At 42.1% G+C, this 15,528-nt stretch overlaps 1 protein-coding gene across 4 annotated transcripts in view; it reads right to left on the reverse strand.

Annotated features, from left to right (window-relative positions):
• LOC115108216 (ceramide synthase 1) overlaps positions 1–15,528 on the reverse strand; it is a 40,052-nt gene that overhangs the window by 8,441 nt on the left and 16,083 nt on the right. For 3 of the 4 annotated variants that reach the window (XM_029632302.2, XM_029632301.2, XM_029632304.2), the window contains 3 exons: positions 6,536–6,695; positions 3,179–3,359; positions 2,592–2,753 (listed from right to left, as the gene is read on the reverse strand). In XM_029632302.2, the coding sequence (XP_029488162.1) occupies positions 2,592–2,753; positions 3,179–3,359; positions 6,536–6,695 (503 nt within the window). Of the gene's footprint in view, positions 1–2,591; positions 2,754–3,178; positions 3,360–6,535; positions 6,696–7,112; positions 7,673–15,528 lie in introns of those variants that run through there. The other variant, XM_029632303.2, reaches the window with a different exon arrangement.

Here is a 15,528-nt window from a genome sequence, read left to right on the forward strand (position 1 = left end):
TGTGTGTGTGTGTGTGTGTGTGTGTGTGTGTGTGTGTGCGTCCCACGTAAAAAAATAATATAGTTTACTATGGTATACAGTGCATTCGGAAAGTATTCAGACCCCTAGACCTTTTCCACATTTAGTGACAGCCTTATTCTAAAATGTATTAAATTGTTTTTCCCCCCGTCATCAATCTACACACAATACCCCATAATGACAAAGCAAAAACAGGTTAACATTTTTTTTTAAATGTATTAAAAATATCACATTTACATAAGTATTCAGACCACATTTACATAAGTATTCAGACCACATTTACATAAGTATTCAGACCACATTTACATAAGTATTCAGACCACATTTACATAAGTATTCAGACCACATTTACATAAGTATTCAGACCACATTTACATAAGTATTCAGACCACATTTACATAAGTATTCAGACCACATTTACATAAGTATTCAGACCACATTTACATAAGTATTCAGACCACATTTACATAAGTATTCAGACCCTTTGTTGAAGCACCTTTGGCAGCGATTACAGCCTTGAGTCTTCTTGGGTATGACGCTACAAGCTTGGCACACCTGTATTTGGGGAGTTTCTCCCATTCTTCTCTGCAGACCCTCTCAAGCTCTGTCAGGTTGGATGGGAAGCGTCGCTGCACAGCTATTTTCAGGTCTCTCCAGAGATGTTCGATCGGGTTCAAGTCCAGGCTCTGGCTGGCCCACTCAAGGACATTCAGAGACTTGTCCCGAAGCCACACACGTTGTCTTGGCTGTGTGCTTAGGGTCATTGTCCTGTTGGAAGGTGAACCTTTTCCCCAGTCTGAGCTCTCTGGAGCAGGTTTTCATCAAGGATTTTCTCTGTACTTTGCTCCGTTCATCTTTCCCTCGATCAAATCAAATCACAAATATATTTTGATTTGTTTAACACTTTTTGGGATACTACTGTACATAATTCCATATTGATTTCATAGTTTTGATGTCTTCACTACTATTCTACAATGTAGAAAATAGTACAAATAAAGAAAATCCCTTGAATGAGAAGGTGTCCAAACTTTTGACTGGTGCTGTTATTACAGTCTAACTGTAATCATGGATATTCAGCATATTATGGCACGAACAGCTCAAAAAAGCAAAGAGAAACAAACTTCTACCAGTTAGACCATGATTAGTCTCCCAGTCCCTGCCGCTGAAAAACATCCCCACAGTATGATCCTGCCACCATGCTTCACTGTAGGGATGGTGCCAGGTTTTCACAAAACATGACGCTTGGCATTCAGGCCAAAGAGTTCAATCTTGGTTTCATTAGACAATAAAATCTTGTTTATCATGGTCCAAGAGTCTTTAGGTGCCTTTTGGCAAACTCCAAATGGGCTGTCGTGCCTTTTACTGAGGAGTGGCTTCTGTCTCGCCACTCTACCATAAAGGCCTGATTGGTGGAGTGCTGCAGAGATGGTTGTCCTGGAAGGTTCTCCCATCTCCACAGAGGAACTCTGGAGCTCTATCGGGTTCTTGATCACCTCCATGACAAGGGCCCTTCTCCTCCGATTGCTCTGGTTTGCCAGGCCGGCCAGCTCTAGGAAGAGTTTTGGTGGTTCCAAACTTCTTCCATTTAAGAATGATGGAGGCCACTGTGTTCTTGGGGAACTTCAACGAGGCAGAAATGTTTTGGTACTCTTCCCCAGATCTGTGCATCGACACAATCCTGTCTCACAGCTCTCTACGGACAATCCTTCGAACTCATGGCTTGTTTTTTGCTCTGACATGCACTGTCAACTGTGGGACCTTATATAGTGTGTGCCTTTCCAAATCATGTCCAATCAATTGAATTGACTCCAATCAAGTTGTAGAAACATATTAAGGATGATCAATGGAAACAGGATGCACTTGAGCTCAATTTCGAGTCTCATAGCAAAGGGTCTAAATACTTATGTAAATAAGGTATTTCTGTTTAACATTTTTATAAATTTGCAAACATTTCTACAAAGCTGTGTTCACATTGTCATTATGTGGTATTGTGTGTAGATTGATGAGGAAAAACATTAATTGGATCCATTTTAGAATACGGCTGTAATGTAACAAAATGTGGAAAAGGTTAAGGGGGTCTGAATACTTCCCGAATGCACCGTAAATACTATAGTATTCACTGTAGTGTTTTTGCAGACTGTATTTACTGTAGTATTTACTGTAGTATACAGTACAATTTAAAGTGAACTTTATAGTATTAATACTGTAGTAAAATAAATCTGTAGTACTGTATATACTGTGGCACAAATTGCAATATGGGGGAGGGGAATGAGCAGGGTATATGAAAATGAAATACTGTATTATTTACTATAGTTAAAAAAGGGTTGTGCTATTGCAGACTGTAGTGTTTTTGAGGAAATTACTGTAGTATTTTTTCCTCCAGATAATTCTGTAGAATTTACTACAGTAATACACATGATCCAGGGATACTACCGTGCGTAGTATAGTATTCTACAGTATACGACAGTTTACTGTAGAATTCTATACTAAGTACTGTTGTATTCTATGGTAAACTGTAGTTTTTTTTCATGCATGCGTGTGTGCTTGTCTGAGTGTGTCTTCTCTCTCCTCACCAGGTGATGCTGAAGCTGACAGAGCCCATGTTGGACAAGATGTCGTGAATGAGGTAGTAGTCCCCTCCCCGGGTCTTGAAGTAGACGTTGAGCTTGGTGAACTCCAGCTGGATGTCATTGATGTCGTGGAGGAACAGCACCAGTAACCCAATGTTGTGGAATCTGAAAGGAGAGAGCAGTGGGGAGCACAACATCGGTACACAAACAATATTAGCCAGGAACACAGCTGTACGGACAGCTAGACGATACAATGTGACAGCCAGGGGGTGAGACTTAGTCAATGACACCGACTGACTTTAAAACAAACACAGTTTGAAACAGAGGAACAGTCTAACGGTCATCAAATAACACGGAACATCAAATAACCTAGAGCCTTTTTACACTATGACAAATCACTGTTCCGATTCCACAAATTGACATAACATAAAAATAAACCTTGACCTACATCTATCATTTACAACTATTGCTACGTGGAAATTTAGCCAGTATTCAATACATTTTATATGACAGGCAGTAAGATTACACAGCATGACATGACGGCAGCGTTTCCCAAACTTGGGGCCACCAGGCAGGGTGTGGTTAGCTACCTGAAAGCGTAAGAGAAGGTGATGAGGGCCAGAGTGACAACGTGGTGCACCACCATGACGGTAGAATCCTTCCTCCAGTCATCCATGTAGACCGTGGCGTAGATGGAGTGTCCGTAGAAACTGCCCTGGATCAGGTAGGCGATGGCGATGTCTGTGGGTACCGTCATGCCACTCTTCCAGTCTGGAAGGGAGAGAAGACATAGAGAGCGAGAGACACTGAGGGTTAGAGGAGAGGCCTGGAGGGACTACATAGGAACCAACACACACATAATGTATAAGCACCAACATGTGCATGTTGACACACACACTATGACATGAATATGCACACTGGCACAGACAAAAACATGCTCGCTCACACACACAAACATGCATGCTGGCAAAGACAAACACAGTTAGCACACTGGCAAACATGTACACATACATATGCACCCACCCACCCATCGACACACACACACACACACACACACACACACACACACACACACACACACACACACACACACACACATAGAATCAAAAGTTTGGACACACCTACTACTCATTCAAGGATTCTTCTTAATTTTTTTACAATTTCCTACATTGTAGAATAATAGTGAAGCCATCAAAACTATGAAATAACACATATGGAATCATGTAGTAACCAAAAAAGTGTTAAACAAATCAAAATATATTTTATATTTGAGATTCTTCAAACTAGCTACCCTTTCTTTGCCTTGATGACAGCTTTGCATACTCTTGGCATTCTCTCAACCAGCTTCATTTTTTTTGACAAGGTAGGGGTGGTATACAGATGATAGCCCTATTTGGTAAAATACCAAGTCCATATTATGGCAAGAACAGCTCAAATAAGTAAAGAGAAACGACAGTCCATCGTTACCTTAAGACATGAAGGTCAGTCAATCCGGAAAATGTCAAGAACTTTGAAAGTTTCTTCAAGTGCGGTCGCAAAAAACATCAAGCGCTATGATGAAACTGGCTCTCGTGAGGACCGCCACAGGAAAGGAAGACCCAGAGTTACCTCTGCTTCAGAGGATAAGTTCATTAGAGTTACCAGCCTCAGATTGTAGCCAAAATAAATGCTTCACAGAGTTCAAGGTAACAGACACATCTCAACATCAACTATTCAGAGGAGACTGTAAATCAGGCCTTCGTGGTTGAATTGCTGAAAAGAAACCACTGCTAAAGGACACTAATAAGAACAAGAGACTTGCTTGGGCCAAGAAACACAAGCAATGGACATTAGACCAATGGAAGTCTGTACTTTGGTCTGATGAGTCTAAATTTGAGATTTTTGGTTCCAACTGCGCAGAGTAGGTGAACGGATGATCTCCGCATGTGTGGTTCCCACCGTGAAGCATGGAGGAGGAGGTGTGATGGTGTGGGGGTGCTTTGCTGCTGACACTGTGATTTATTTAGAATTCAAGGCACACTTAACCAGCATGGCTACCAAAGCATTCTGCAGCGATACACCATCCCATCTGGTTTGCGCTTAATGAGACTGTCATTTGTTTTTCAACAGGACAATGACCCAACACACCTCCAGGATGTGTAAGGGCTATTTGACCTAGAAGGAGAGTGATGGAGTGTTGCATCAGTTGACCTGGCCTCCACAATCACCCAACCTCAACCCAATTGAGATACAGTGGGGCAAAAAAGTATTTAGTCAGTTACCAATTGTGCAAGTTCTCCCACAAAAGATGAGAGAGGCCTGTAATTTTCGTCATAGGTACACTTCAACTATGACAGACAAAATGAGAAGAAAAAAATCCAGAAAATCACATTGTAGGATTTTGAATGAATTTATTTGCAAATTATGGTGGAAAATAAGTATTTGGTCACCTACAAACAAGACCTCTCACAGACCTGTAACTTCTTCTTAAAGAGGCTCCTCTGTCCTCCACTCGTTACCTGTATTAATGGCACCTGTTTGAACTTGTTATCAGTATAAAAGACACCTGTCCACAACCTCAAACAGTCACACTCCAAACTCCACTATGGCCAAGACCAAAGAGCTGTCAAAGGACACCAGGAAGTGGGAGAACTTGCACAATTGGTGGCTGACTAAATACTTTTTTGCCCCACTGTAGTTTGGGATGAGTTGGACCATAGAGTGAAGGAAAAGCAGCCAACAAGTGCTCAGCATATGTGGGAACTCCTTCAAGACAGTTGGAAAATCATTCCAGGTGAAGCTGGTTGAGAGGATGCCAGGACTGTACAAAAAGGCAAAGGGTGGCTACTTTGAAGAATCACAAATATAAAATATATTTTGATTTGTTTAACACTTTTTTTGGTTACTACATGATTCCATATGTGTCATTTCATAGTTTTGATGTCTTCACTATTATTCTACAATGTAGAAAATAGTACAAATAAAGAAAAACCCTTGAATGAGAACGTGAGTCCAAACTTTTGACTAGTGCTGTATATACAATCTAACTAGTAGAAGTTTACAAGAAGTGTTTGTTTTTGGTTCTGAAGGGGGCAGCTGTTCTGTTTGGTTATACTAGGTGACTTCCAGAGTTATACTAGGTGACTTCCCACCTGAGGTGGAAGCTGCAAGGGTGTCAGGTTTTCCAGGCATGTGAGGACCAGGGGCCATCATCATCATCATCGCTCCCTGAAGGCCTTCAGGGTATTGTAAACGGAAACTTTTTCTCAGAAAGATTGGGGCATCTTTTGACTCCATGAGATGAGGTTACAGGCCGTAATGTTTATTGATCGGAAGTTCCATCATTAAACATTGAAAACATGGTGGCAAGAGATATTAGAGTGCTCCAGGAATAGGAGCCTCTCTCTCTCCCCCTTCCCCTCTCTCTCTTTCTACAAGAGCTAAAGTCTCGCTCTCTCTGAGAACTAAAAGCAGAGCCGCATTAGCCTGAGCAGGTTGAATGACTACTCTCAATGTGCGTGACAGCTATTAGAAAAGTGGAGGGCCTTTAAAAGAACAACGGATCGCCTCAATCGAGGAAAGGGAGATAGAAACGAACCCAAGCACCGACTGACATCTGAAAGTCTGATGGAATCGGAAGGAAGGAGTGCCATAAATTATAGATAAAAGAATGAAGGCGGATTGTTCAGGGCAATGGTTAGAGAATAGAGACACGCCACATGGTCAGTTCAGACACAAAATGCAAATATAAAACACAAATGTGGCTTCTATTTGAATACTTGTAAAAGAAGCATCTGGAGGGTTCTATAGGACAATGCTTTGAAGGTTGCAATGCTTTGGTTACAGTTAATTAACTGGAGTTATTAGTGGAAGAAGGGAAGTAACTTGGAAGAGTGCAGACCTTCTACCAATACATCAAGTGCACAGCTTTCTTTTTTATTAACCTGGTTTCATGTACTACGTCTTACCATAGAATGCAGAGGGCGGGTCGTGGAAGAAGGTGTAGTTGGTGAAGAAGAGCAGGTAGGTGCTGTAGGACCAGGACATGGTGTAGAAGACCAGCTTCCATGCGCTCTCTGGCATCTTGGCAGTATCTTTGGGCTGGAGACAACACCGTTGTGCAAACGGCTGCAACACACAATCACAGGACACTTGGCCATTGTTCAAATGTGTGAGTGGGGACACTCCGCTTTCAGATCACACTCAATGGAATGTTATGTGTGTATTGGTGTTATGCATTATGTGGACACATTGATAAAGTCAATGGGGCTGTTTTGCAGCCGTGAATCACATGGTGGGTGCAAACACATTATTTAGCAGAAACGTGTCTTGTGCAAATCACCCCATGTCTATTTATGGCTTGTTAAACCAACAGAAAATACAGGAAGTCAGCGAGATACTTCCTGAAGTGATGTGTGTTTGTGTGTGTCGGACTTGTCTGTGAACTGATAACCTCTTCGACAAGAGAAGGGGCCCATTCCCAGAGAGCCACGCCGTAGCTTAACAGTAACCCCTCTCTCCCCCCTTCCTCCTGATAAACCAGACCTTCCACAGGGCCAGAGGAACCCTAGCCGCTGGGCTCAAAGACGATCCGTTGGCCGTCGTGCCAGATGAGAAACCAAACCCCCGCTCCTTATCTTTCCCCATGACAGAGGAGCTGTGCCTCTCTAGGCGACCAGCCGGCCCATGCCGAGCACACCTCCGGCTCCAGTGTAACCAGAGATAAACAAGTGAAAGGGGTCCATTTGCTGATACATCTCAATCACTTGTCACTAGTTAGCAGCAGGCCCAGGAACAGGCCTTGGTCCTCCATCGTGCCAGTGTGCTTAGTGCAGCAAGGAGGGACTAGTTCTCTTTCTATCTTTCTCCATTCCCTCTTTATCCGATGTCCCAGATTTGCAGGGACAGTGACGAGCTGGAACGAGAAAGAAAGAGAGAGACAGAGCGAGCAAGAACGAAAGAGGAAGAACGAAAGAGGTCCTATGTGATCACGCTGCCAGAGCAACACACTGCATGCTGCGTCACGTGACCTATATCCTCGCCCCTGATAGGTCTGCGCAGCATGTGTTTAGTGAGTCATGTATGCCGCAGACAGCAGGATATCCCCTGCGTGCCTCAGACCTCCACATCCCTATAACATCTATTGAAAGAGGCCCGCTATCAGTGCATTCACCCACCCTCCTCAAACCCACCAGTCGTCTACTCCAAGGCGAACCTGTCTGCTCCGAGGCTAGTGTGACTGCCACACAATCAGGCCTTATCATCAACCCATGCCACACAGACCAGAGCGAGTCTGGTGCTATTAACACACAGCATAGCTGGTGCACATTTTCTTTTACCTTTATTTAACTAGGCAAGTCAGTTAAGAACAAATTCTTATTTTCAATGACGGTCTAGGAACAGTGGGTTCAGGGGCAGAACAACAGATTTTTACCTTGTCAGCTCAGGGGTTTGAACTTGCAACCTTCCGGTTACTAGTCCAACACTCTAACCACTAGGCTACCCTGCCGCCCCACATACACTATATATAGAAAAGTATGTGGACGCAAATCCCCGCAGCAATGTTCCAACATCTAGTAGAAAGGCTTCCCAGAAGAGTGGAGGCTCTTATAGCAGCAAAGGGTGGACCAACACCATATTAATGCCCATAATTTTGGAATGAGATGTTTGAAGAGCAGTTTTGGTCATGTAGTCTATTCCATTACAAAGGACACACTTAAACACAAAAAGGTAAGCGTAACTATTAAGCCCACATACCCATTAAACACACTTCCATCTTTGCATTCAACTAATTCATCTGGTTGTTCTATCCATAACAGTTTGATTCTATTATTGTTATTGACAGTTCTGTGTAAATTCCCACTAGTGGCCAATTTCAAATCTATAAAAAAAAAATGTAATTTTTAGTACCTTCTCAGATAAGTAATTATACTTTCTGTAAAATTAAGAGGTTAATGTGCTGATATATGCACATGATAGATTTACTTTGTGGCATTAATTACTATTTCTTACCAATGGAAAATATGAGTTTTTCATGCTAGCAGTCGTGCCTGGGTGTCACAGTCACACAGTAGCATCATAACTTGGTGATCTACAACAAGATTATAGACTTCAGGCATTAACATGCTTACAATTTTAAATGCATTTAGTCTTATTTTATTGTTAAATGAACCTTGCATTGTTATACATACAGATGAAGTTGGAAGTTTACATACACCTTAGCCAAATACTTTTAAACTCAGTTTTTTACAATTCCTGACATTTAATCAAAGTAAACATTCCCAGTCTTAGGTAAGTTAGGATCACCACTTTATTTTAAGAATAATAGTAGAGAGAATTATTTATTTCAGCTTTTATTTCTTTCATCACATTCCCAGTGGGCCAGAAGTTGACATACACTCAATTAGTATTGGGTAGCATTGCCTTTAAATTGTTTAACTTGGGTCAAACGTTTCGAGTAGCCTTCCACAATAAGTTGGGTGAATTTTGGCCCATTCCTCCTGACAGAGCTGGTGTAACTGAGTCAGGTTTCTAGGCCTCCTTGCTCACACACCCTTTTTCAGTTCTGCCCACAAATTTTCTATAGGTTTAAGGTCAGGGCTTTGTGACGGCCACTCCAATTCCTTGACTTTGTTGTTCTATCTATTTTGTGAAGTGCACTAGTCCCTCCTGCAGCAAAGCACCTCCACAACATGATGCTACCACCCCCGTGCTTCACGGTTGGGATGGTGTTCTTAGGCTTGCAAGCCTCCCCCTTTTCCCTCCAAACATAACTATGGTCATTATGGCCAAACAGTTATATTTTTTATTCAATCAGACCAGAGGATATTTCTCCAAAAAGTACAATCTTTGTCCCCATGTGCAGTTGCAAACCGTGGCTTTTTTATGGTGGTTTTGGAGCAGTGCCTTCTTCCTGACTGTGCGGCCTTTCAGGTTATGTCGATATAAGACTTGTTTTACTTGTGGGTATAGATACTTTTGAACCCGTTTCCTCCAGCATCTTCACAAGGTCCTTTGCTGTTGTTCTGGGATTGATTTGCACTTTTCGGACCAAAGTACGTTCATCTCTAGGAGACAGAACGCGTCTCCTTCCTGAGCAGTATGACGGCTGCGTGGTCCCATGATGTTTATACTTGCGTACTATTGTTTGTACAGATGAACATGGTACCTTCAGGCTTTTGGAAATTTCTCCCAAGGATGAACCAGACTTGAGGAGGTCTATAATTTTTTTTTCTGATTTCTTTTAATTTTCCAATGATGTCAAGTAAAGAGGCACTGAGTTTGAAGGTAGGTCTTGAAATACATCCACAGGTACACCTCCAATTGACAGAAGCTTCTAAAGCCATGACATCATTTTCTGGAATTTTCCAAACTGTTTAAAGGCACAGTAAACTTAGTATATGTAAACTTCTGACACACTGGAATTGTGATACAGTGAATTATAACTGAAATTATCTGTCTGTAAACAATTATTGGAAAAAGTACTTGTGTCATGCACAAAGTAGATGTCCTAACCAACTTGCCAAAACTATAGTTTGTGAACAAGAAATTTGTGGAGTGGTTGAAAAAAGAGTTTTAATGACTCCAACCTAAGTGTATGTAAACTTCTGACTTCAACTGTAGATGCCATTTTTGTAAATTCAACATTTTTCTCAGGTGGGCTTAAAGAGTACAGCAGCACAAAACACACCACCTCTATACAGAATGTAAATAACAATGAATAAATATTGTTCAATATGATCAATACTAACTTCGCATAATATTGCAGTCCATTTTGCATATTTATACCCCAAACCATTTGTTTCTAAATATTATATGAGTAGACATTGCTATTCTGTCTTTTCACCATAAACCGCTGCTGTTCCAATTATGTTCCAATTAAGCCCCGCATGTTCCAATTAAGCCCCGCATGTTCCAATTAAGCCCCGCATGTTCCAATTAAGCCCCGCATGTTCCAATTAAGCCCCGCATGTTCCAATTAAGCCCCGCATGTTCCAATTAAGCCCGGTTTGCATTGAAACACATGGGGATTGTGTGTTGATATCCCTAATATTCAATGAACATAAGTGTGTTTTTTGTCGGAATTTAAATGGATTAAAAAAACACAAAAACTACAGTTCTGTATGGAGGAATGGTTTCAAATCCCTTGCTGTGTTCTCCCACCTCATCATTATAGGAGACGACTCCTGTTATCTGTTATCTTCCCAAAGGGAGGGTGCACAAAGTACTAAATACAGGGCTGCCGATAATTGTGACACGCATGTTTTTGAATAAAATCATTATTTCTTGATGATATTTATTTGACCATTTGAAAGGTTAGAGTATCATTTAGGTTAGAAATGTGTAAACGTATATTTTTGTGAGCTTAATAAGTACACTTACCCTACATAGCCTGTACATTCCCGAGAAACATTATACACGCACACTCCATGCACACAAGAGACAATACACACCATAATCACAGCATACATACACATGATACAAAACAAACCATAGATGAGAGAACAGACAAACAGAATACACTTGTGGGAGATATGCTTGAGTATCTCTCTCTTCCTCTCGCTCTCTGTGGTGTGTGTGTGGGTGTGTTGTGCTGAGTAGGCAACAACAGCTCTCAACCTGAGAGAGGATATTACCTGTTCTCAGAGGAGGCATTGACCTAATTTCCTTTAGGTGTGAGATTAAGGGTGGATTTACATGAGTAAAATATGTGTATGTAGTAAGATCTCTCTCTTCAACATCAGATTTGCACCTTTTCTGTTTACACTACACTTACTTTAGCCTTGGATGTGGTGTGTCCAAAGCCACATTACTGCATCATGTGTGTGCACCTATTAGCATACCGTAAATACCATAGTATATAGACAAAATAAGGATAGCAATTCAAACTATACAGGAGCTTCTCATCTAAACCATATTGCACATAATGTTGCACACTTGATTAATGCAACGATTCACAAATGTGTGTTATTTTTTGCACAGTTGGGCATGTGGGCTATAACATGGGTCTCAATTGGGCCCTTTACCAATTTTGGTAATGAGAACAGCCAATCCCCAAATTTTCCAAATGTAGCATAGCACAGAAAACAATTGCTGAGGACATTTTTGTTTGTTTTTTCGCCTGGTTCGTAACTTGTTTTGTACATAATGTTGCTGCTACCTTCTCCTATGACCGATAGGAGCTTCTAAACATCAGAACTGGGATTGCTCACCTCAAACTGGATGAAGAGTTTTTCTTCAATGAGTCGGACGCGAGGGATACACTGACACCTGACCAGACTAGATTTCGAGGCAAAAGATCAGGGTTCTTTGTGAGGACCAGGCGACGAGTGGCTAATCTGCCCTTGCCCTCCGTTCTGCTAGCTAACGTTCAAACCCTAGAAAATTTATGGGATGAGCTGAAAGCACTGATATCCTACCAACGGGACATTAAAAACTGTAATATTTTATGCTTCACTGAGTCGTGGATGAACGACACTAAGAACATAGAGCTGGCGGGTTGTACACTCTATCGGCAAGACAGAACAGCAGCCTCTGGTAAAACACAGGGTGGGGGCCTATGCATTTATGTAAACAGTTGGTGCATGATATCTACGGAAGTCTCAAAGTTTTGCTCGCCTGAGGTGGAGTATCTTATGATAAGCTGCAGACTGTTACGGAGTCTAGTTGATAGGTAATTGTCTAGCCGGACTTCGCGTGTAGGGATTTGTACAATTCTTGAACAAGGCTATTGAACTTGACATTGGTGTCTCATCCAACATATCATACTGAAACACAGAAACTCTGGGTAAATAGTGAGTTATCTGTTTTTTTTTGTAGCTGTCTATATACCACCACAGAGCGAGGTTGGAACTAAATCCGTACTGAATGAGCTGTATTCCGCCATAAAATGTTAATCCAGAGGCAGCGTTCCTAGTGGCCGTGCCTTTTAATGCAAGGAAACTTAAACAGTTTTACCAAATTTCTATCAACATGTTAAATGTAAGAGGTAAAAAAAAAAATCTAGACCACCTCTACTCCACACACAGAGAAGTGTACAAAGCTCTCCCTCGCCCTCCATTTGGCAAATCTGACCATATCTCTATCCTCCTGATTCCTGCTTAGAAGCAAGAATTAAAGCAGGAAGCACCATTGACTCAGTCTATAAAAAAGTGGTCAGAGGAAGCAGATGCTAATCTATAGGACTGTTTTGCTAGCATAGACTGGAATATATTCCGGGATTCTTCCAATTGCATTGAGTACACCACATCAGTCACTGGCTTGATCAATAAGTGCATCGAGGATGTCGTCCCCACAGTGACTGTATGTACATACCCCAACCAGAAGCCATGGATTACAGGCAACATCCGCACTGAGCTAAAAAGGGTAAAGCTGCTGCTTTCAAGGAGCGGGACTCTAACCCGGAAGCTTATAATAAATCCCGCTATGCCATCCGACGAACCATCAAACAGGAAAAGTGTCAATACGACGCTCGTCGGATGTAGCAGGACTTGCAAACTATTACAGAAGCACAGCCGAGAGCTGCCCAGTGACGAGCCTACCAGACGAGCTAAATAACTCATATGCTTGCTTCGAGGCAAGAAACACTGAAACATGCATTCGAGCATCAACTGTACTGGATGACTGTGTGATCACGCTTTCCCGCAGCCGATGTGCGTAAGACCTTTAAACAGGTCAACATTCACAAGGCTGCTGGGCCAGATGGATTACCAGGACGTGTACTCTGAGCATGCGCTGACCAACTGGCAAGTGTCTTCACTTCACTTTCAAACTCTCACTCATGACTGCACGGCCAGGCACAACTCTAACACCATTAAATTTGCTGATGACAGTGTCACCCCTGAGGGGCCCCCCATGTTGAGGATCAGCGTGGCGGATGTGTTATCTACCCTTACCACCTGGGGCCAGCACAGCAGGAAGTCTATGGTCCAGTTGCAGAGGCAGCTGTTTAGTCCCAGGGTCCTTAGCTTTGTAATGAGTTTGAGGACACTATGGTGTTGTACCTGCAGGATAGAACAGCAGTGTCTGGTAAGACAAGGGGCAGGGGACTATGTATTTCTGTAAATAACAGATGGTGCATGATATCTAAGGAAGTCTTGAGCTTATGCTCGCCTGAGGTAGAGTATCTCATGATAACCTGAAGACCACACTATCTAGAGTTTTCATCTGTATTTTTCGTAGCTGTTTACATTCAACCACAGACTGAGGTTGGCACAAAGACAGCATTGAATGAGCTGTATTACGCCATAAGCAAAAAATTACGCGCTCACCCAGAGGCAGTGCTCCTAGTAGCTGGGGACTTTAAGGCAGGGAAACTTACATCTGTTTTACCAAATTTCTATCAGCATGTTAAATGTACAACCAGAGGGGGGAAAAAACTCTGGACCACCATTACTCCACACACAGAGACTCATACAAAGCCAGGGCTCTACAGTACGAGTATTTCACTCACATTTGCGCCTAAAAATAGATATGTGCGAAAATCATTTACGAGCGCAGTGTGTGTAAAGATTACAGTTCACCGTAATCTATTTTTCCCCCGCTGGTAATTGTTTAAAAATTACACGTCTCACATTCCACATGCGGCATGCACCAACCACAGAGTTTTATGTGATGACGCAGTCCAGTCAGAGTGAGAGAAAGGTGAACAACACTGGAAAAAGGTATCGGTATAGGCTATAAGTTAAAGTGCAAACATCGCTAAAAATTAAGCCCATTCAATTTTATTTTAAGCGAAAAGGTGACTAGGAGAAAGAGGAATCTGGTGAGGGGGATTCGCAAGGTTTCAACTAAATGAAGCCTCTTCACAAGGTTTATCCGAGGTGGCAAACGTTGACATGGCGGCTAACTTTAGGGATGCTGAGAACAACGTTAGTGAAGATACCGGGTCCCCCGCTGTCACTTCAACGTCCCCTGTAGCCGGCGGAGGGATAATATATTTATACAGTTGAGGTCTGAAGTTTACATACTTAGGTTGGAGTCATTAACTTGTTTTTCAACTACTTCACAAATGTCTTGTTAATTAACAAACTATAGTTTTGTTAAGTTGGTTAGGACATCTACTTTGTGCATGACACAAGTAATTTTTCCAGAAATTGTTTAGACGGATAATTTCACTTATTATTCACTGTATCACTAAGTTGACTGTGCCTTTTTAAACGGCTTGGAAAATTTCAGAAAATTGTCATGGCTTCAGAAGCTTCCGATAGGCTAATTGACATAATTTGAGTCAATTGGAGGTGTACCTGTGGATATATTTCAAGACCTACCTTCAAACTCAATGCCTCTTTACTTGACATCATGGGAAAGCAATCGGCCAAGATCTCAGAAAACAAATTGTAGTCCTCCACAAGTCTGGTTCATCCTTGGGAGCAATTTCCAAACGCATGAAGGTACCACGTTCATCTGTACAAACAATAGTATGCAAGTACAAACACCATGGGACCAGGCAGCCGTCATAACGCTCAGGACAAAGACACGTTCTGTCTCCTAGAGATTAACGTACTTTGGAGCGAAAAGTGCAAATCAATCCCAGAACAGCAAAGGACCTTGTGAAGATGCTGTAGGAAATGGGTACAAAAGTATCTATATCCACAGTAAAACAAGTCCTGTATCGACATAACCTGAAAGGCCGCTCAGCAAGGAAGAAGCCACTGCTTCAAAACCACCATAAAAAAGCCAGAATACGGTTTGCAACTGCACATGGGGACAAAGATTGTACTTTTTGGAGACATGTCCTCTGGTCTGATGAAACAAAAATAGAACTGTTTGGCCATAATGGCCATCGTTATGTTTGGAGGAAAAAGGGGAGGCTTGCAAGCTAAGAACACCAACCCAACCGTGAAGCACGGGGGTGGCAGCATCATGTTGTGGGGGTGCTTTGCTGCAGGAGGGACTGGTGCACTTCACAAAATAGATGGCATCATGAGGTAGGAAAATTGTGGATATATTGAAGCAACAT

The sequence above is a fragment of the Oncorhynchus nerka genome, linkage group LG24 (genome assembly GCF_034236695.1).
Source record: "Oncorhynchus nerka isolate Pitt River linkage group LG24, Oner_Uvic_2.0, whole genome shotgun sequence".
Lineage (NCBI taxonomy): Eukaryota > Metazoa > Chordata > Actinopteri > Salmoniformes > Salmonidae > Oncorhynchus > Oncorhynchus nerka.